The sequence below is a fragment of the Colletotrichum higginsianum genome, chromosome 4 (genome assembly GCF_001672515.1).
Source record: "Colletotrichum higginsianum IMI 349063 chromosome 4, whole genome shotgun sequence".
In the NCBI taxonomy this organism is placed as follows: Eukaryota; Fungi; Ascomycota; class Sordariomycetes; order Glomerellales; family Glomerellaceae; genus Colletotrichum; species Colletotrichum higginsianum.
In genome coordinates this window covers 1,885,184-1,906,529 of record NC_030957.1, presented here as the reverse complement: position 1 = coordinate 1,906,529, position 21,346 = coordinate 1,885,184, and the positions used below count along the sequence as shown (strand labels likewise).

At 55.2% G+C, this 21,346-nt stretch overlaps 5 protein-coding genes across 5 annotated transcripts; 3 read left to right on the top strand and 2 right to left on the bottom strand.

The window, feature by feature from the left end:
• Positions 1-5,468: 5,468 nt before the first annotated feature.
• On the bottom strand, positions 5,469-6,512 carry CH63R_05880 (uncharacterized protein; the record flags this gene model as incomplete). Its single annotated transcript, XM_018300855.1, has 2 exons — positions 5,469-6,040; positions 6,365-6,512. The coding sequence occupies 2 exons, from the start codon at positions 6,510-6,512 to the stop codon at positions 5,469-5,471; spliced, it is 720 nt and encodes a 239-aa protein (XP_018158705.1).
• Positions 6,513-7,853: 1,341 nt separating this feature from the next.
• CH63R_05879 (ABC transporter transmembrane region 2) lies at positions 7,854-10,487 on the top strand (the record flags this gene model as incomplete). The annotated part of the gene is made up of 4 exons (XM_018300854.1): positions 7,854-8,483; positions 8,537-9,592; positions 9,643-10,096; positions 10,147-10,487. 4 exons carry the CDS (start codon positions 7,854-7,856, stop codon positions 10,485-10,487), a joined length of 2,481 nt encoding a protein of 826 aa, XP_018158704.1.
• Positions 10,488-12,288: 1,801 nt separating this feature from the next.
• Positions 12,289-13,678, top strand: CH63R_05878 (tat pathway signal sequence; the record flags this gene model as incomplete). The annotated part of the gene is made up of 3 exons (XM_018300853.1): positions 12,289-12,806; positions 12,870-13,537; positions 13,650-13,678. 3 exons carry the CDS (start codon positions 12,289-12,291, stop codon positions 13,676-13,678), a joined length of 1,215 nt encoding a protein of 404 aa, XP_018158703.1.
• A 463-nt stretch (positions 13,679-14,141) lies between these two features.
• Positions 14,142-16,640, bottom strand: CH63R_05877 (uncharacterized protein; the record flags this gene model as incomplete). Its single annotated transcript, XM_018300852.1, has 8 exons — positions 14,142-15,071; positions 15,127-15,279; positions 15,340-15,394; positions 15,462-15,523; positions 15,579-15,625; positions 15,684-15,854; positions 15,923-16,223; positions 16,278-16,640. 8 exons carry the CDS (start codon positions 16,638-16,640, stop codon positions 14,142-14,144), a joined length of 2,082 nt encoding a protein of 693 aa, XP_018158702.1.
• A 2,652-nt stretch (positions 16,641-19,292) lies between these two features.
• CH63R_05876 (NAD(P)H-dependent D-xylose reductase xyl1) lies at positions 19,293-20,902 on the top strand (the record flags this gene model as incomplete). Its single annotated transcript, XM_018300851.1, has 3 exons — positions 19,293-19,437; positions 19,993-20,783; positions 20,867-20,902. 3 exons carry the CDS (start codon positions 19,293-19,295, stop codon positions 20,900-20,902), a joined length of 972 nt encoding a protein of 323 aa, XP_018158701.1.
• Positions 20,903-21,346: the final 444 nt, after the last annotated feature.

The following is a 21,346-nucleotide window of genomic DNA, read 5'->3' as shown; positions in this document are numbered from 1 at the left end:
AGGCCGTTAGCTAAGGCGTCCAGGCGAGGGCGAGGCAGATGAATGCAAACGTCGAGCGGCGATGCTCAGGAGGGGCTGGCACAAGTACCAGTGGGCACATCTAGATCATCCGTGACACCGCCGCCTCCTTGCCCTCATTCCAAGGTCTCAGACATAACCGAGGTGGTATTGGTGGTCCTGAGGCCCTCGACACAACCAACGTCGGTAGCGCGTGCAAATGAGCCAGACCAATCGTTGGGCATGCCGCCTGCCTCTCCTCCAGCAAGGCAGTATCGCGCAAGCACGGGACAAATGAACGATGCGTGCGGGTATGCTGAAAGCCAAAATACAGACGGGAGTTAGGAAAAGACCATCATCACTCACCTCCTTTCTTGATGGGTCCGGCAAGCCTTCCCAGAATCCTCAACCCCTAAGCTCGGCTGATGTCGGCCGTAGGAGGCCGATTCGCAGTGCTCGTTGCGCGGTCCAGGGTGAAGACAATTGTCGGGAATCAAGCAATCGACGCGGTGAACGATGGAATGAATGAGGTGGGAGGGGAGAGAAAGAGAGAAAAGGCGGCGACGGGTCCTGTGAGGTTGTTGGTCGAACGCGGAGAATGGGAGATGGTTTGGGCTCTCGGTCGCGCAGGAAGCGGCGCCAATGGAATGACTGAGTGGGCGAGGCGAAAGTGGCTGGGCCTCTCTGGGGGGGGGAGGATGTATGGTTACGGCGGTCAAGCTCAGTTATTGGAGTCAAGTCAGTTCCCCCAGGTCGTACTATGGTTAGCTAGGTACGTAGGTAGTGGTTGACTGGTGGTCGAATCAAACGGGAAGAAAAGTGGGTGGGAAAAGAGCGAGCGGTTACAGGGGACAGCAACTATAGGCGTCGGCGTGGGGGAAAATTAAGGTTGGCAGTGATAACAAATGAGTGGTTTTGTTTTCAAAGGTATCGAGAATTGCTCGAATATTGTTTTTTGAGACGAGGCCGCGGCCGAGGCGGTTGACGTCGAGGTCGAGACTTGTGCGTGAAAGAGAACAACGGGAAGTAAGAAATGGAGCAGCGACGGGCGTGCAACAAGATTGATAATGGGGTGGGATGAGAGGGGGATGGGGGGGGACCACAGTTGAAAGACAGAAACGCAACCAAGGCCAGTGAAAGACAAGGCGCAAATGAGGAAGAGAGCCAGAGAGAGAGAGAAGAAGCAGCAGGAGAGAGACCTAGAGGGGAGAGTGAGAGGCTTGAGAGAATAGGAAGAAGGGCAGGACGGCAGGACGACGACGTATGAGAGGCTGAAAGACCGTGAAAGGCGCAAGCGAGATGATTTGCCTTTGAAAGCAACACTTGGATGGGCGGGGGACATTCAGGAGCCAGGGGCTGATCCGTGTACCCAGACAGATAGGTGCATAGAACCGGGGTGTTCGTAGCCGGGTTGGGCGAACGGGGACAGACTGCTTGGTAGACATGAGCGAAACGGGGGGGCACAAGGCAGCCAGGCGACAGAAAGAAGAGACAGAACCCAGGGCTGCGAGAGCGTAGACTTGAAATGGGTGTGGGTGGATTTCCCGGTGAGATTAGCCCGTCCCGTCCTGGTTAAGCAAAAGGCCGAGCTCGTGAGATGGGGCGCGGTAGGGGGGCTGTCCATGATCACAGTTGGTAGAAGGAAGTTTGTACTGTCTAACCTTGTGCAGCGGGTAGTGTAAAATAATGCAATTTCCCCAAGGGCAGCATTGGCAAGCGTCCTGTCTCTCTGCAGGTGCAGACATCGATATCTCAAGTGGAGCCCTGTCAGCACGGACGAGGCGGAAGAGAGTGCGCACTGTGCCCGACACCAGACGACTATCGCGCCGCATCAGACGCCATGTCTCATCTCCTATTTCTCAATCTCGTGGGCTTGTTCCCGCCAAGCTCATATTACAGAAATCTCCATGGTGGGAACACATGAGAGGTTGCATCCTGGTCGCCCATCAGTGCCATCACACCCTTTGCAGAGCAACAGAAGAGCTAGACCCCGAATCGGCCCAGTTGGTAAGAGTGCGATGGACGACACAATGCTGACGAGCTACGAGGAGGCGGGCAGCTTGGCTGTGTGTGGCCTGTGGAAGCTATCCGCACAGAGTACAGTATCCGGCTCGACAACCGGATTAGTCGAGCTCACTCAGAATCAACGGCAGTGGAAAATGGGACTGGATGGATGGTCCATTACTTGCGGCGACGAGATGCGTTCCTGTCCTGGGAACACCCAGGCTGTCAAATAGCTGCGCGAATGTGTCCGGAGAATGAGATTGCCTCGTGTGTCCTAGCTCTTTGTTGAGCCCATCACTCGGCATCCCGGTTCCGTCATTTCCTTTTCCTTCTGGTTTTCTATTCTTCAACCCGCCCCGCCCTTCGTATCAATTCCAACGACGAAGGGCAAGACAACAAAGACAGCCACCGCCCACAACCCGGCCGGTCCAGTCTAGAGGGAGCTGGAGAGGGGGGGAGGGACAGAGAGACATTCTGAGGCGGAGTTGTCTGAGTCTGCATTCGACCCGAGTCTGGTGCCTGCTATGCTGTCCAGAATCCAAAATGAACGAAGGCGCACCCGTCGTCGTATCCGATGCCCTCCCCGTCCCAAATTCAATGTACCCTCTAGCTGGTTCCAAGAGTAAGCCCGCGAGGCGTGAGAGTGGATGCTGTCGCTGCCGCCGCCCCTCTTCTGTCTGTGTACAGGTGAGCTTTCTAGGTCTGACGTTGCGTCAGAATGGCAGAAACAGGCGCTTTCTCCTTGAATGCGCTACGGGCCCCCATAACAAGAGTCTCGTCCCGGCCGCGGCGATAATAATTGGCAACCCTGGCCAGCTTGCCGTTTTTTTGTTATTGGTTTTTTAAAAAGGGGGGGGGGGGGGGGGGGGGGGGGGTTGAAGTGGTGACGACTCGGGCGGGTAAGAGATGAAGGGCACCCCTACTTGCTACGCTAGAGGAGTGATCGAGGATCGGGATAGCGCATGAGATGTTGGGCGGTTCGGATTTGCCTCATCCATGTCCGTCGTGTCACGGTTGCTCTCAATCTCACTCAATCTCGCCATCATCCTTCGTCTACGGATACGCGGCCGAGTGTGTGAGTTTGTACTCCTCCCCATTGTCGGTTCTCTCACAACACCTCATACCACACTCAATTCCTATCGAACTTCGACAGCCTCGGTTTCGGGCGACCACTCGAACCGCTCATCCCAAGTCCACAGGAACTTCACCCTCCCCAGAAGCCGCAAGAGACAACGGCGCCCTCCCGATCCCCTGTCGACCAACCAGCGGACAGGTGGGACAGGCTCAAACTCTCGCAACCAGTGGGGATCCCTGCCACCCTTCCTCATTGGCCATGTTACCGCCCGGGTGAGTGACGGGGTCTGGTTGGGCAACACTCGCACACACACACTCTCTCTCTCACTCATACTCTCCCATGCAACACTCAATCAATCCCCCATCCCATTTACCTTGCAAAGAAACCAATTGAGAGAGAGCTACACTCGGGGACGCGCACCCGACAAGTATAGGGGCAAAAGTCAACCGCCCGCCCGTCATGCAAAAGGAAACTATCACCGCAGTCGAAGACCCTCCCGATCCCGCACCCCAGGAATTGTCCAGGATGGTGGCCCAAAACACGTTTGCCCAACGTGGATGTCTTGCATCGGTTCCTGTTCATGGGGAGGGTTGTTTTTCTTCTTTTCCATACCACAATCGGAACAGCTTTCTTCATCCCGTCGTGCGAGGACACCCACAGCGAATGAATGTGGCCTTGCTGTGATGTACGACTCCCCCCAGCGGCTGGGAGAGTCAAGTGAACCGTTGGACAGTCTAGAGGGGGGGAAAAGGCCTAACCAAGCAACGGGGGGTGGCATATGGCTTTGGCGGAATGCAGTCTCGGGCCTGCATATCCGGGCCGCCACCTTGCGCAACATTGGATGACAGACCAGCTTCCCCCCTCTCAAGCTCCAAAAATTCAGGCACAATACCTGGGGGCGTCATGGTTATAGGGTGTTCCCGAAAACTCTCCAGAAACTAGAAACTCCAAGGGCGGTGATACCCTGCCTCCGCCTCTGGCTAATCTGCCGCCAAATGTGGCTGGGATCCTCCACCGACTCCGATCCCGTACTTTCGCTGCTGGCAAGTCCACCCCAACATTCGGATTTCGCGTCTGCTGCCAACTCTCGCGTACACGCATGCCTATTACTATTATCCTTGTCGTCGCCGTCGTTAATTGAAGCTATTCACAAGATGTCGCAAGATACCTGTACGCCTATGCCTAATTACGTCGAAAATACTCGAGTGCCTTACGCCTGTCCACTTATTGGCAAGATCTTTCCGACTCTTGAGGCTGCTGAAAAGGCACTTGCTGCCTCCTGCTACAACGACGGCTTTAATATTTGCACCTGTTGAAAAAGGCCTTTAGCTGCTAACCTAACGGCTGTTATATTTGAGTGTACGCAAGGGCTGCATTAAGATGCAGTACGCTAATAAGTAATTGCAGATACTTATAAGTTAAAGTAATAGTAATGCTTAAGTTTTGCATACAGCTGTTGCTAGAGAATTGCTGCTAACTAAAGTCTTAAAGGATAGGTCTTTTGTAGTATTAGAGGCGTAAATTGCGTTTGCTGTAATTACCTTCTTAAGTATGCAATAGCCTTTGCTTAATATTACTATAAGGTGCTTAAGGGTAAGGCTAAAGCTATTGTTGATGCATAGAACAGCAGTATTTGACTACACTAAATTCTTATAGACCTTTACTCTGAAGGCAGCGAGTACGAGGTTATCACCATTTGCGATATCCTTAATTTACTTGCTGTTCATCGAACAGAACAACTTGGCGACAATCTAGAGCACGCACCCGAGAGAGAGAGAGAGAGAGAGAGAGAGAGAGAGAGGGGAAGAGAGAGCAGCCACTGTGCCCTGTTCCCTGATCGCACGAGCATCGTGGCCGAACTGATCCGCAACCGTTAGGCCGGGTCGCCAATCAGACGCACTACTCATCTCGACGTCTCCATATGAGTAAACTGTTTCTCTCCTCTGACAATGTCATCCGGGTCTCCGAAAACAAACGGTAAACGCCAAGCCGTGTAACGATTCCATATTACTCTCGAGCCCACCACACTCACCGCCTTCTGTCTCTCCTAGAGTTTCTGGTCTGGTCTACTTCTGTTGTAGAATACTTCCCATTCAAAGCTCTGGGGAACAACCCCTCCCCAGCTGTTTCGAGACACCGAAAAGTGCAAACAAAGTTTGAACCGCCTCCATCCCTCGCATTTGCGGGAAACCACCTCACAACACCCGAGGCTTGTCACTTATCCTCGCTCAACGACTTTCCGAGAAGAATTTGAATATTATCTAAAGCCTCCAAGCACTCCACGAGAAAGTGACAAGACGTGCATTCCTCCTGTTTCATTCTCCGTGTGCATGTTGAATCGATCTCATTACACCAGGGGCTGTGTGCCACTCTGTCAGCTCATACTCTGGATTCAGTTCGTGGGCAATATGAAATATACCCATGTTTCGTTGTCACCGTGCTTCACAAGAACCCAACCCCGTCCCCCATCCCTAGGCAACATAGTGACCCAGATGGTAATGGCCGCCCTAGCCAGGTCCGCAATGATTTGCTTGACGGGTATGCCTGAAGAGACACTAAAGACCAGCGTCAAATCGTCGGCATCGATAAACCCCTGTGAGTCATTAATGGCCACGATTATTGCGGCTCCTGAGAGATTTGATGGTGTCTTGTGTTCTGACTGGGGCTTGCAGGTAGCAGCGAACTTCCCAACCAGTCGCTCTTTAAGGACTCGTGCCATCGTCAAGACGGCTTCGTGCTGGTTTCGGTTTCGCCTGTCATCTTGACACTGTTCAAATTTGGCATGTTCGTCATCAGAGAGGTCGCCCAGACCGAAGGAGACGATCTTGTTCATCCCGCTGGCGGTCGGGGCGAGGACAGAATATTTTTGAGTGTCCCAGATTGCAGACTTGCCTCCTACGCCGTCTTTTGCCCCTCGAAACCCGCACGTGTCTTCACAACGTCCACGGCGTCTTGGGCTGAGGTCTGTGGACAAGGCAGTACTGCGAGCTCCAAGTCGACAGAGCAAGAGAGTTTCGGAAGGCTATATGTACCAGCCGACGGGGGTTAGAGGACAAGGCGCTGTATTGGTGAAGGTTTCGCTGTCAAACAACAGCCCTTAGTCACCAAGTCGCGACCTGGGTCTATTTCACATTCATGTTCAAGTTGCTCCCTAAAACACTACTTTAGATCATCATAGTCCTCGGTCATCTTGCTATTCATAATCATGATCCGACAAGGTGTGGTCTTGTTGGCTATCTGCTTCATCAGACTGGTCAGTTGCTCCTTGGTATAAAGAGCTTGTTTGACCGGCACCGTAGCGTTCTTGGATCTTCTCCGAGAGCTCAATACGCTCCTGTTTCCCAAGTGAGTTTTCCCTGCTCTGTATCTGCTCCAATAGTGCGGGAGTGTTATTGGTTTCCTGTTGACACTGTTCGGAGTCGTCTAGCTCCGGCATCTTTGTCATCAGACTTGCGACGTCCTAAGTCGTCACGGTGATTACAGTTGAGCATCCAAGCCAAGTATCCGCCTCTCCTTCGCCTCTCCTTCGCCTCTCCTTCGCCTCTCCTTCGCCTCTCCTGTCTCGCATAAGTCCATTCCGACCCTGTTCTTCAAAGACGAAATACAGGGGCACACTAGTTTGTATTTACGGGCCAAAACTCTTGAGGCCTTTGTAAGTGACCATTTTATCAACCTCTCTTTACTGTCCACGGTGTTTGGCAACTGCTAGCCAATGTTCACATTCGATACTCGGAACCAGCCATTCGGTCATGGTAGTTACAGCACAGATGCGTTGCTAAAAAAAAGACGGTTCTTCCACACCTTTTCAACAAGCGGCTTCAGCTTCTAGCGAGCTATTACCGTGTCGTTGAGTTGTGGCCCCTCCGTCCTCATTGAAACGTCGCCCGATTACACCGGGTCGCTCGCCATACAGACAGCTACGTCGCTGGATGATCACTCACACCCTTGGTTTTAGGGTCGCAGAACCCTATTATCGCTCACATGGCGAACGATAGACATCAACAGTTCGTCCAGAAAATGTCTACTGATCAGTAATAGGTAGGGCACGGTTCATCAGAATGGCCGCCGTTGTATGCCGCAAGTGATCGGTCCATACATTTAGGTAGGTAGGTACCCCGGACCCTTTGAGTTCGGGCCAAAGACGCCATCATGTGACCAACCAGACTCACCGCCGCAGTCCTTCCCCCCACACACTCTGGGGTCGTCGTCTTGCATGCCATTCGTCCAAATTCCCAAGATCCTGGCGAAGTTAGCGTCATGGCCACCGGAAACAGCCACTCAAGGCTTCGGCTCCCGGCGGGCGGCTGGGGCCCCCTCTTTTCTCTTCCAGTGCTTCCTTCAGTGGGGACTCGGGGTGCCCAAAGCAACCTGTCCGCCCAGCGTTTCCCCAAGTTATCCACCGGTTCGGGTGCTGCGCAGTGCCTCGGAACTCCACTGCCCACCCGGCATTCACATGTCGTAATGCGATCACGAGCCAGCGGCCACCCCAACTGTTCTCTTCTCCAACAACAATCGACTCGGACTGCCATTGCGACCACGTGCTGCTTAGCTGAACCTTTCTCACCCATCCACCGCCCTGGTCATCAGCAACCAAGAAACGAGAAGCAGAACATCCTCCACCCGTCCGTCGGCAATAGAGCCGCGTATCCTGCAGAGTCGAATTGCCATCCGGTGATGGCTGCGCATTCGTAACAGCATCATACCCGCGGCCAGCCTGCGCGACTCGGTCCCCAGCATCACCTGCCACGTATCGTAACCACTGTCATCGTCGTTCGCAATGGCCGAACAATCAACGCTGCGCCAATCGGCCGCAGAAGAGGCCATCGCTGCCTTCTTCGAGAAATACTCGACCCTTATTCGTACCCGCCTCCGGAATACGTCCCGCACAACCCGTCTGCTCGGCACCCTCGCCTTCGCCGCCTCCATCATTCTCAGCGCTGCGGGAGGCAGACGCTGGTGGAGGCAGCGCCGGGAGGAGAAGGAACAGGGCCGCAAACTCGTCCGCACGAACTCGTGGTTGCACAACAAAGATGGCTCGCGCACGATATACGTCCCTTATAAAGACGGCACCTCCAAAGTTGTCATCCAGACGACAAAGCCGCTGACTTTCGAGGCGCATCGCCGACTCTTCCTTAACCCGCCGCGGGTGTCCGGGCTCGGCGATGGCACCGTGCCCTCGGCGCAGACGAAACCCGGGCTGAACCTGGCCTTCCTGCACCAGTTCCTTAGTTTGATGAGCATCATGATCCCGAGATGGTCGAGCAAGGAGGCCGGCCTGCTTTTGAGTCACAGTGTATTCTTGATGCTCCGGACATATCTGTCCCTTGTCGTCGCCCGGCTTGATGGTGAGATCGTGCGCGACCTTGTCGCTGGGCAGGGGAGGGCGTTCCTCTGGGGACTCGTAAAGGTGAGTGATGGCAAAGGCTTCCAAGTATCTACCCGCACTAATCATAACCCCAGTGGTGCGGTCTCGGCGGGTTTGCATCATACACCAATGCGATGATCAAGTTCCTCGAGTCCAAGGTGTCCATCGCTTTCAGGACCCGCCTCACCCGGTACATCCACGACCTCTACTTGAATAACAATCTGAACTATTACAAGCTGTCTAATTTGGACGGCGGCGTCGGCCAGGGCGCTGATCAGTTCATCACGCAAGATCTGACACTGTTTTGCGCTGCGGCCGCGAACCTGTACTCGTCGCTGGGCAAGCCGTTTGTCGACCTTTGCGTGTTCAACTACCAGCTCTTCCGCTCCCTCGGTCCGCTGGCTCTCACCGGCCTGCTGAGCAACTATTTCCTGACAGCGAGCATTCTGCGTCGGCTTTCGCCGCCCTTCGGCAAGCTCAAGGCGGTGGAGGGCCGTAAGGAGGGTGACTTCAGGAGCCTGCACGCGCGCCTGATCGCCAATGCCGAGGAGATTGCGTTTTACGGTGGTGCCGACATGGAGAAGCAATTCCTCAACAAGGAATTCAAGTCTCTCAAGAACTGGATGGAGGGCATCTACATGCTCAAGATCCGCTATAACATGCTCGAGGACTTCATCCTCAAATACAGCTGGAGTGCCTACGGTTACCTGCTGTCGTCGCTGCCGGTGTTCCTTCCGGCGTGGGGTGGCCTGGGTGGCGCTGCCGAGCTGGCACAGAATGCCCCCAAGGGCAGCCGAGAGCGCGGTCGTATGAAGGAGTTCATCACCAACAAACGTCTCATGCTCTCGCTGGCAGATGCCGGCGGCAGGATGATGTACTCCATCAAGGACCTGTCCGAGCTGGCCGGCTACACCAGCCGAGTCTACACGCTGATCTCGACGCTTCACAGAGTTCACGCCGATGCCTACTTCCTTCGTGGACAACAAAATGAGCTGTACTCGCTTTCGGATGTTCAGGGAACTATCCAGAAGGGATTTGACGGCGTCCGGTTCGAAAATGTGCCTGTTGTTGCTCCAGCGCTGTGGCCCACGGGCGGCGAGGAGCTGATGGAGTCGCTCTCTATGGTGGTCAGGAGAGGAGAGCACCTTCTCGTAAGCTTCTCCGAGCGGTAGAAAAGCATACAGCACGCTGACATTCTTAGATCTCCGGCCCCAATGGTGTGGGAAAGACGGCAATTGCTCGCATTCTTGCAGGGCTGTGGCCAGTGTATCGGGGTCTTGTCAGTCGGCCCAAGGACATCGGCCAGGACGGCATCATGTTCTTGCCGCAAAGACCATACCTCAGTATTGGTACGCTCCGTGACCAGGTCATCTACCCAGATGGCCATCACGACATGCGTGAGAAGCGGAAGTCCGAAGACGACCTCAAGCGCATCTTGGAGGACGCTCGCCTCGGCTACCTCCCTGATCGCGAAGGCGGCTGGGACACCCGCAAGGAGTGGAAAGACGTCCTTAGTGGTGGCGAGAAGCAGCGCATGGGCTTTGCTCGTGTGCTGTACCACGAGCCACAGTTTGCCATTCTCGACGAGGGAACCAGCGCCGTGTCTCAGGACGTCGAGGGCTTGCTTTACGAGGTGTGCAAGGAGAAGGGCATCAGTAAGTTTGGCCGTTGCCCGTCACACTTTGCATTTTCTAACACGGGACAGCCCTCATCACCATATCGACACGCGCTTCGCTCAAAAAGTACCACACGTACAACCTTATCCTCGGAGGGGGCGAGCGCGGTGACGAGTGGGAGTTTGAGAGAATCGGAACGGAGCGAGAGAAGATGCAAGTCGAGAAGGAGCTCCAGGATCTCCGAGAACGCCTCGAGCAGGTGGAGACGTGGAAGGCAAGACGGCAGGAAATTGAGGAAGAGCTCTCTCGTGTGTGGGTGGCTGGCGGCGACGATTTGGACCCCCCTTCATATGCCGCCAGTGAGAGCGACTCGGCGAAGAGCAAGGGTAAGGAGACGGCATCGCTACAAGACTTGCAGGGTGATGCTTGAAGCGAGAGGTCCGGTTGATGCTGCATCTGTACGACTACCATATGCACTCTATCTATCTGGCTTTCTGGGAAGGGTGTGGTTTGCATCCGGATTTTTAACGCGAGAGACACAGAGAGAGAAGGAGAGAGAGAGAGAGAGAGAGAGCCAAATGTCAGCAATGTGTTCATAGAAATCTGCCATGTCAGTTCTGGGCTTCTGCACCAAATACGCCTCCACACAAGTACATCTCGCCGCCACGAATCAATTTGCACAACTGCACGCCGTGTAGATCTCCATTTCGACATCATGATGGTAACCAAGCCTCGCCATCAGCCCCCCACGACATTCATCCTCTCCCGCTCGGGCTTCCGGGCACCACCCGGATAACGGCTCTCTCTCTTTCTCTCTTCTCTCTCTATCTACAGTTGCTGCTGAGTCGTCAAACGCATACCATCGACAGCCCCCACCCCAGTTTGACTAAAGATTCGGAGGCTTTGCGCCACCGAGTGGTTCCTGAGAGTTTCCTTGTCCCTCACAGCTCAAAGCGGTTAGCAGTGTCTCACTCTCTCTATGTCGACCAATGAAGGCCCCGGCCAGATCTGACGCTATCGTCTAGGCTATTTGCTCGGCCGCCGCGGGCTTGACTTGCCCCGACGTCAAGCATTTTCCCATTTCCTTTCGTCTGTTGCTGAATATCCCAGACTTTGACTGCCGTAGTGCCGGCCTGCAAACCCCTCATCTAGGCTCCTCGGCCTGCTTCATCCTAGCGTCAGGTTGTCTATGGAAGCTCGAAACTCTTTCCGATTGTTGATGGCCGCCGACATATTCCATTTCGAGGTGCCCTGTTACATCGCGCCCCGTCGTCGCCCTTACTAAGTATGATTCTCTTCCCGTCTCCAACCCTAGTATGGCGTAATGCTCCAGACCTGTTAGCCTGGCGAGTGCGGGCGGGGGACTCAGCTGAAGGGACAACACGTGGCATCGCCATACGTCGTGCGCCCATTCCGCATGTACAGCACTCGTCCTCCAAGCCAGCCATGTGAAGGAGGAACCGCCAGACGGTGTCCCCGTTTCCGAGGGAGTCTAAACGGCGTGGTTTATCGTCCGCAGAACAAAGTGGCCCCCGCCACGGCGAAAAGAGGCTCCTTATCAGGGCCATGCTAAAGCGAGCTTAACACGAGGCACGAAAACCTCAAACGCAGCCTTCCTTTGGCCTTTCACTGCCTCTCGGACCACTGGTCCTTTGTCTGTGTAAGCTGGGCCGCGAGTCGCCGACCATCACCCCGTAAACCGCCCGGCATCCTTTGTTCGTCGACGTTTGGCCGAGGTGAGGAATAAACAACGACTCCCGCCTCGCCGCGTGGTCGGGGCCTCGCGATCCGAGACTCTTCGAGGGTTTATATCAAGCTTGATGTCTGAGATATCTGCATTGAAACCCCTCCCCGCAAATCCAGACCTCGACAGCTACTGCGAACCCAAGGCCCAGCCCGCCACCTCGGTATTGACACCCGCCCGCCCGCCAGCCCATTTCGCCAACCTCGATAGACAAGAGTCCGTGTGTTATTGATTCTACATACTTATGCTTGGATTCGAACGGCCCATTCACCCTCATTTAGCAGCAAGGCGGCCAAGACGGAAGTGACGACATTGTAATCTTTACTTGGGTCCTGCCCCCCTATTCCGGTATAGACGGGATTCTGTAGGACCTCGGATCATAGAAACCGCCCTCTCCCACTCGCCGGTTTATCAACTCTACGGGGCTGCTGCAGACACAAAAAACAGTCGCCTCATCGCACTTCGCTCATATTCAGATCTTGACACGATGCCCAAATCCCCCTCCGGCCGCACCACCCTGACGACGGTCGGCCGCATGCCCGTCATCGCGGAAGACGACTCTCTCCCAGCCTTCACGCACCCATCCGTCGCCTTACTCCCTCCGCCACCGCCGCCATGCCGAAGCACAAAACCAAAGAACTACGGTCGCTCGCCCTTGGCACGACCTGTTCACCCGCACCCGTCCTATCCGCCTCCCGCCTACTCCCGCAGCTCATCACGGGACAGCACCCTGAGCACCATCAGCACCCGCAGTCTCCTCAGCGTCAATGAGAACGGCAGCCGCCCGGGCTCGGGTGCCTCAAATTCTCGGGGGCCACACAAGGAAAAGTCCCGGCTCCTGCCCATCACCACACCCATGACCCCGCCTTCGGAGGCGGGGGAAAGGAAGGGTTCCATGCGGGTCGCCCGCCGTAGAAGCTGGTACCGTATCTTCCTCATCGGCATCCTCGTCATCGGCCTCTCCGTGGGCTTGTCGGTCGGTCTCACGGTCGGAGCACGAAAGTCGTACGTCTCACATCCTCCTCCTCCCGCCCTCGTCCCACTTACACGAGACTGACACCGCGCCAGATACCCCGCAGCGCCCGCCGACGCCTCCAACTACACAAACCTCTTCCCTTCGGGCTCCTTCGCCTTCAACACGGCTCTCCTGGTATCCGACGCCGGGTGCACCTCGGAGCCCTCGACCTGGCGCTGCTTCCCCGACCAGACCTACCAGCAGTCCCCCAACGGCTCCCTCGCGACCTTCTTCTGGACCATCGCGGCGAGCAACTCGTACACCTACCAGATCTCGTCGTCGCCGAACCCCTTCGCGCCGCAATTCACCAACGAGACCATGGTCCTGCTCGAGGGCAACTCGTATAACGAGCGCCTCGTCTTCGACTTCTCCCTGCCCAAGACCGTGGTCCCGTCCGAGCCAGTCGCGGCGGACGGCCGCGCGGTGACGTGCACGTTCCGGGACACGGAGTTCCGCGCGACGTTGTGGACGCGACGTCACGCCATGGTGGCGCTCGCGAGGTCGGGAGCCGCGAACGCAACGGCGATGGCGACGATTGCTGCGGACGCCGACGCCGGTGTCAAGTGGGGACAGTGGCCCGGGCAGGTGGAGATTGTGCAGACCAAGCAGGGAGGGCCGATGTGCAAGGACTCCGCGGGGAACGCGGTCGAGGTCGCGGCGGGCAACAACCAGTGCAGTTGCCAATACGCCAACTTCGACCTCGTCGTGCAGGAGAAACGAAGTAGGGAATGGCAGGCATGACGGGGAAGGAGTCGATCGCGATGAACACGCTGGGGGTTGGGGAGGGGGGGTGTCATGGTATTGGGCCGGGGATTTTGCATATGAGTTCGGAGTTATCAAGGACGCCATGGGTGTAGCGTAGCATCAACCCGGAAGAGTGATACCCTTAGTTGTGGAAGAATTGAAAAGTCGATTGATTGTTCACATCATCAATTCCATCGATAGCTTCGAACATCCCTCCACAAAGGTATTGGGGGGAAAGAGACATGGGATGTGGCTCGGCAAATGCTCTGCGACGATGAATTGAATCAACTGGCATGATCGTTAATTGATATAGACGTCTAACCCCAGCCTAACGTGGTCGTATTGAAATGTTTCTGCAAAGGAAATCCCAGGAGCGTCGCCGAACCTATCTATTACGCAAACAATGAAACAGGATACCTTTTCTTCCTTGCATGGCCTGACAAATCCACATGAGTTTTGATCCGAGATCGTAGGCTTCGTGAGCCAGCAGCAGTACCAGTCCGCAGTCGCTCTTCGTCAAGTTCCTGTGTCAGACAGGCGCCCTCGGCGGTTGGCCATCACCTCCGCCGCGTCTACACATATTACCAAAGATCACCTTCGGGCAGCCCTTGGTTTTGATCCGCCCCAAAGGACTGCTGTTGCTGTGGTTGCAGCCTAAGCTGTTGCGGTTGATTCTGTTGGGGTTGGATCGGCTGGTTGAAAGGGACCATGTACAGCATCGGGTCAAACAGCATCGGCTGTTGTTGCATCTGTTGTTGTGGTTGTTGTTGCTGCATCGGCGGCTGGAAGGGATTTTCCCCATACTGTGCGTTCACGTTGAAGTATCCGCCCGGCTGGAAATTTGCCGCAGTCATGTTCTGCTGCATCTGGTTACCCCCGAAGGTGAAGGTATCAACCTGCTGCACGCCGAACGCCGGAATCGGTGGTGGCATATGTCTCCTCGGAGAGATCTGGAGGATCCTGGGATCGATGGCGGGGGTATTGTTCACAACAAAAGGGCCCGGGTAGTCAGCCGCCGCGGGCTGCAGGGTCACTGCGCCTTGCTGGGTACCGACGGGCTGGTTGAGCAGGCTGAGCGCGTGCGCGGGCTCCTGGAATACGTTTTGATTCATGGGCTGGGCTTCGGTCCTGGGCCGGGGTGCGTATCTCTTGGCATCCTCCTCGTCGCCGTCCCCATCGCCGCCAGGAAACTCCCTCTTCAGCCCGCTGTTTCTGGCAGACTGGGGCGAGGAGAAGAAATTATGCGCCCAGTAGGCCACGGCCACTTCGGACTCAAGGTCGTTGCCACCAAGCCGGTCCTCGATGGTGCGCATGAGCACGCCGAGGGAGGGACGGTTGGCGGGTTCTTCTGCCATACAGTGCTGCACGAGACATTTGAGCTGCTTATCGACGTTGTTGAACCGCTCGTGCTGGAGGGCTCCCCCCCAGGTAACGACTTCACGGCCGTTGGGCAAGGTGAACGTCGTGGCCGTGAGGGGTTGGAACGCGCAGAGAGTAATGGCGCACCATATCTGTTATTGCGGTCAGCTTACATGGAAGATATAGCAAGACTATGTTGATACTTACAATCACACCGACCTGGAAGACGTTTGAGTGCATGCCGTAGTTACCTGCGAGTGGAGGTTTGGTCCCGTCTTCAGCCACGAACGGGTTGGGGGCATTATCGTCAGCCAGGTGTGTTTGCACATTCAAGAAGTCCCACTGCCTAGTGAATTGTTCCTGCGAAATGTCAGCTATGAAACAGGCGATGTAATAGTCCCAAAATGGCGGTTCACTTACAGGAGCGAAGTAGTTGCCCTTCCCGCTGAAGCGACATTTCCAGAAGAGCTCCTTGCTGTAAGGAGACTACGAGTCAGTTTGGCGGTCACATATAAAAGATGAAAGGGTAGAGAAAGACTTACTCAAAGTACTGCTTATGCATCGCAATCTGGCTGAAGAACTGCACGGATCCGAAATCGGCGATCTGTGTTGGTTTAGTATGAAGGACTCGGGCGGGTGAGAGGGGATGCCACACATACCTTGAAGACTGGCATACTGCCGTTTATCATACTGCTGCTTGCCAGGACTATTGTACCAGTTAGCCTTCTGCGACATGGTTGAAAACGGACAACATGCAGGCTTACCATTTCTCGGCTCGAGATCGAAGTGAGTCGTCGATTGGGGCTGATACATCTCGCTCATGGGGAAGTCGTCCGGGAGGTTCTCTTCGATGCTATCGTTAGGGTCCCATTCCGAGCGGGATCCGTCGAAGCTTTCTTGCAGAGGATATCCCATTCCGGCGAGTCCCTGTGCAACTGTAGGAAGGTCAGGTCAGCAGAATCAACGGCAGAAGGTGTTTCTAAAAGCTTGCTCGGCGACTTACGGCTCTTGAAAAGCATCCAGATCGCTCTTACGGGCCAGCGAGTCCCGCTACGGCTGGCTTTACTCAGCCACATGTTCAGATCTCCCTGAGCCGCATGCTCGACAAAGATGAAGTTACGAATGGGCTGATGCGCGAAGTTCTCGAGGTGCCACACCTTGTCCCGTTCCTCGTCACCGGGTCCGCGCCCTGATTGCCGGCCAACCTGGCCTGCCGCGTACAGCTTGGAGTCATCGAATCTCTCCTCCTTGACTTTCTCCGTGAGGTCCAAGATTTTCAGAATGTGCTTTGCGCCTTTGAATTTCTGTGATTGTTAGCAAATGGGCTCAGCATGGCATGTCGATGCAGGGACCCTTACCTTTAGGGCAAACTCCTCCCGTGCAAGTGTCCCGTGGACATGATGCCTGTGTTTTTCCAGCTTCAACACGCACGGAACTATGGTCCCACCCTCTCTGAGGCAGTGTACGAGGGCAATGATTCCGAAACGACCTGCTCCGATGATCTTCTGCACCACGACACCGTAGCCTTTGTAGGGAGTTTCTCCCCATTGACCATATTTTCTTATGGCAGCGTCAAGATCGGCGGCGCTGAAATTCTGTGACTCATATGGCTGCGCCAATCCGTGAGGTTCTGTGTCCAAGACGACGCTCCCAAAACGCTTGTCGGTCATTCTTCCGTTGTCTTTGACCTTGTTGTATTTCTCTCCTCTCACCGCGGCCATTCTGGCTGAGCTCTCATTTCTCAGCCGGCGCCTATACGTCAATAGATCCTCCCCTGGCCCCCGACAAGGACAGTCGGGCTGGTGAGGGCCATTTTGGTGCTCTAGCTGTTGTTGAAAGACGGAACGTGACATGTTGATGAAGTTGACCCCTGCTGGAAGTTAGTGCACCAGCTGGTTGTTTGGTTTCGACTAGTGAGTGTCCTGAGAGTTGGTTTTTGGTGTTGTTGGCGAAAGCGATGTACAGCGTGGGATCTATTTCAAATCTGAGTGTTGAATTCTTGTTTGCAATTATGCTGCTTCAATTGTTGTCTTGCTTTGGGGAAATCTTAATCCAAGCGACACACCGGCGGAAATGGCGCATATTAATGTACTTCACGATAAGTCTAGATGTTCAAGACACAAAGAACACTCTAATACCAAAAGCAACCGACTATTGGTAAAGGCACTCTATTTCGAGGGTAGCATCGGAAGCAAAGCAGGGTGGCTCGTCGAGATATGACGCCTTTGAGGGCTCGCGAGAGCAAAGGGGTGCCTCTTTTGTCACATTGTTGCTTGGCGTAGCAATGATCGAAAGCCTTTGGCCCATTGTGTCCTCGACGTGGTCTCGTTAAACAAAACCTTCTCGAGTTGAGCAGGAACATTGGTGTTGGTGAGTGTTTTACCCAGGTCAGAGGTCGAATAAAACTACCTGACCTAGGTCCCGGTAGGCGATAAACGCTGTGGCGTCCAAAGGGTCAATGTTCTCGACTGTCCTGGTTACAAAGCCACTGAATACTCGGACAATAGTCATTGATTTGTGAAGCAAAATCAGGGCGTTGTTCGAGGTTCCTGTAGAGCGTATCGTCGCCAGTCACCGCTTGGTGACAGGAGGAAGAACTCGAGCGGAGTCTAGCTGTCTAACTTGAGGTGTAGAGTGAGGTTTGGTTGGTCCACCCGGATGAAGTGTAAGGGTAGGTGGTGACCCATGCAGCGGTCCACGTGGGGCGAGTTGCCCCGGTCAATGCGCCGGCGATGCATCTATGGGATGGGAGACTGTGGGATGTGCGACATTCCGCGTGAAGATTCGAACCGGCGTCCGAACTACCGAGTGTTGCCTGACTGACTTTCATTTCATGCCTGGGCGAACCAGAAATACAATGCCGAGGCCTGCTGCGTTGGCGAAGGGGGATGCGTGCGAGGTGCCCGCCCATTGTAACTCAAGCATATGCACATGAACATGTTCTAATCCCTCTCGCTCGGAGAGACCTGCGTGCATGCGTGCGTGCGTGCCGGTCTTAATGAATCGAAGTCCCTCAGAGAAAGAAGCATTGATGTTGGCGATGGAAGCCAATTAACCGCGCGAGATGGTATTTAGGCTAAATGTGAATAAAGCGGGTATTTGGCAAAATCCCTTCCCCCTACGGCTGGTAATCTGGAGGTACGTGCCTGCTACAGTACCTAGGTACCTAGGTAGGTAGTTAGGTACTGACAAAACGCTGACCGAAACAACCAGACGAGGAGCAAGTGGTTACGCGGTTGACACAAGAAGAGAGGAAGAGGAGGAAGTTAACAAAGAAAGACAAGGAAACAGGGAAATCTTCATTCATCCATGTAGGGAAACGGACTTTTCCACGTACTGCAATCTGCCTGTGCCAAAGTGATTACCCCACGCCATCTTTCCGACAGGTCTTGGTCTCTGTTGGACAGCACTCACCAGACACCCTTCCTGGCATCAAAAGAGCCAGTAACAGAGCACGAAAGCCGCCCACGGCCAACCCAAAAGGTCAGTCGCCAAGCGCATCGCCGACGCTGCGAAGAGAAACTCCATGGCTTGCTTACCTAATGTTTGACTTCTTCACCACCTCGTCGCTTCCACGAAACCATCGCTGAAGCCATAACGGCAAAGAGTAGCAGTAAACTCCAAATACTCGTACCTACCTACCCCAAGTAGCGGGTTTCTTCCGAGCCCTCAGTCTGATTTAAACGCACAAATGGGCGTGTCGCGTTCTGCGGCTGACACACACACACACACACACACACACACACACACCCCACTCTCCACCACACCCCTCCAGTACTTAGGTATAGCTACCTGGCTATCATCGCTTTCACCTATCCATCTCATTTTTGCCCGTGGCATATTACCCGGTCGTCTCATGTCGATGCACCGTTGGGTTCCCTCCAATTGTCCAATGTTGAGTGGCCTGTCCAAGCTAGCACTCCCTACTCCAGCGGCCACCCCTGGCCGGTTGGTCGGCTTTCGGGTAGACGATTCTGTGTGTCCCTTTTTCCCAACGGGTCCCTTTCACCCCGCTGCCGCCTGAGCTGTATTGTGACGGCACCATGGACTGTCTGGATCTGTAAAGCCGGCAGGTGGAGGTTGTCGTCGCGCCGGGTCAGAGAATGACCAGGAAGGCGTGTCTTCTTCGCTATCCATGTCCTTTACCCTTCCTTTCCATCTGGACGGGAGGGCAGCTGCCTGTTCGAGCAGACCTGGCGTACGACTGCTATAAATACCTACATCGTCCCCCGACTTGCTTCCAAGCAACACTTCTCTCTGCCCTTTTCTCCTTCTCCCTCTCCCTCCCTCTCTTCCCTCCACAAGTCTCGCATTGACCTTTGATACCCCAATCTTCTCTTTCTTGTGCGCAAAAAACACACAGAGTCGTCAACATGGCTGTCCCCAACATCAAGCTGAATAGCGGCTTCGACATGCCCCAAGTGGGCTTCGGTCTGTGGAAGGTCGACAACGCCATCGCTGCCGACACTGTTTACGAGGCCATCAAGGCCGGCTACCGTCTGTTTGACGGCGCCTGCGGTAAGTGAACCGAACACCCCGCAACCACAGCACCCAGCCGAAGCGGGCTCCAGAGACGGGGAGAGCGAGGGAGCGGCTACGAGCAGAGTTTCGATGACGACGGCGACGGTGACAATGGCAGCGGTCATACAACGGCGAAAAATAAATTGACGGCATGACTTTCTCTCGGGAAACAACGCTGCCCGCTGCCATCGGCCCTGTGTGTCTGTTGGAGGTCTGTTTGGCCTCTCGCCCCCTCGACGGCTTCTGGACGGCTTGAACTACCCCTCCTAACCCCACCATGCATGAGGGATGGATGCGACTTTCTGGAGAGCATCGATTTTCCACATGCGCTGCCATTTCACCCGGAAAGCTCTCCACAACCATACCCCCTGCTCATCCAATCGGGCCTCGCACATCCCCCCTACCCCCTGTCACTTGCTCACTTACACTCGGGGCCGCGCTCCCTTCATCCCCGATCACACACACACTCATCTTTCGCCATGTGTTATACATGCTCATGGTTATACCGCTCTGTCGCTAGAGCTTGATACTGACGTCGCATCTCCTATCTAGACTACGGCAACGAGGTCGAGTGTGGCGAGGGCGTCGCCCGCGCCATCAAGGAGGGCATCGTCAAGCGCGAGGAGCTCTTCATCGTCTCTAAGCTCTGGAACACCTTCCACGATGGCCCCCGCGTAGAGCCCATCGTCAAGAAGCAGCTCGCCGACTGGGGCGTCGACTACTTCGACCTTTACCTCATCCACTTCCCGGTCGCCCTCGAGTACGTCGACCCCTCGGTCCGATACCCTCCCGGCTGGCACTACGACGGCAAGTCCGAGATCCGCCCCTCTAAGGCTTCCATCCAGGAGACCTGGACCGCCTTCGAGAGCCTTGTCGAGAAGGGCCTCACCAGGAGCATCGGCGTCTCCAACTTCCAGGGCCAGCTGCTCTATGACCTCCTCCGCTACGCCAAGATCCCCCCCGCCACCCTTCAGATCGAGCACCACCCCTACCTCGTCCAGCCTGACCTGGTCAAGCTGGCCGCCAACGAGGGTATCGCCGTCACAGCCTACTCCTCCTTTGGCCCCGCTTCCTTCAAGGAGTTCAACATGGAGCACGCCACCGACTTCGTCCCCCTCTTCGAAGAGCCTACCATCACCGCTATTGCCAAGAAGCACAACAAGGAGCCTTCTCAGGTCCTCCTCCGCTGGGCCACCCAGCGCGGCCTCGCCGTCATCCCTAAGACCAGCCGCAAGAACATCCTGGCCCAGAACCTGGCCGTCACCGACTTCGACCTCGAGCAGACCGACATTGATAAGATCAGCGCCCTCGACAGGAAGACTCGCTTCAACCAGCCCGCCAACGTAAGCCCTTTCCTCTATGTCTGTCCCTGACGCAAGGTAGTGAAAGGTGAGGAAGAAAGAAACAAAGCTGACACTCGTCCTAGTACTTCTCCACTGAGAAGCTTTGGATCTTTGGTTAAATGGTTCGCCCATGACGTATTGTCAATTTTGCCTCGTTTTCTGTACCTGCAAACGTAACAACAACCCCCCTCGCCTGCGAAAGTGACCTTGTTGTACGCCCGCAGCCGGTGGGGTGATAAACGGGAGGAATGTCCGACGTGTGCCAAACAGCTTACGACGCAAACCGATTGTATCTAGATACCCTCTCCCTCGGCAAGACTGCGATCTGCCGCTAAAATACAACCAAGAGCCATGACCCATGACAAGATGTTGTTGAGCCCGCTCGCACAGGCATGCAGTGTATTTTCCTTTTTCGTTGAAAGCCAGAAGAGCCGCCCGCCCATTGAACAATGCTTCCTACCACGTCCCCCGTGCTCCCCGAACGAGCGCGGCTACGTCGTGCTGAAGAGGTATCCCGAGTATTGAAAATTCCCATATATGTCCGCCGATTTCAGTTCACCCAC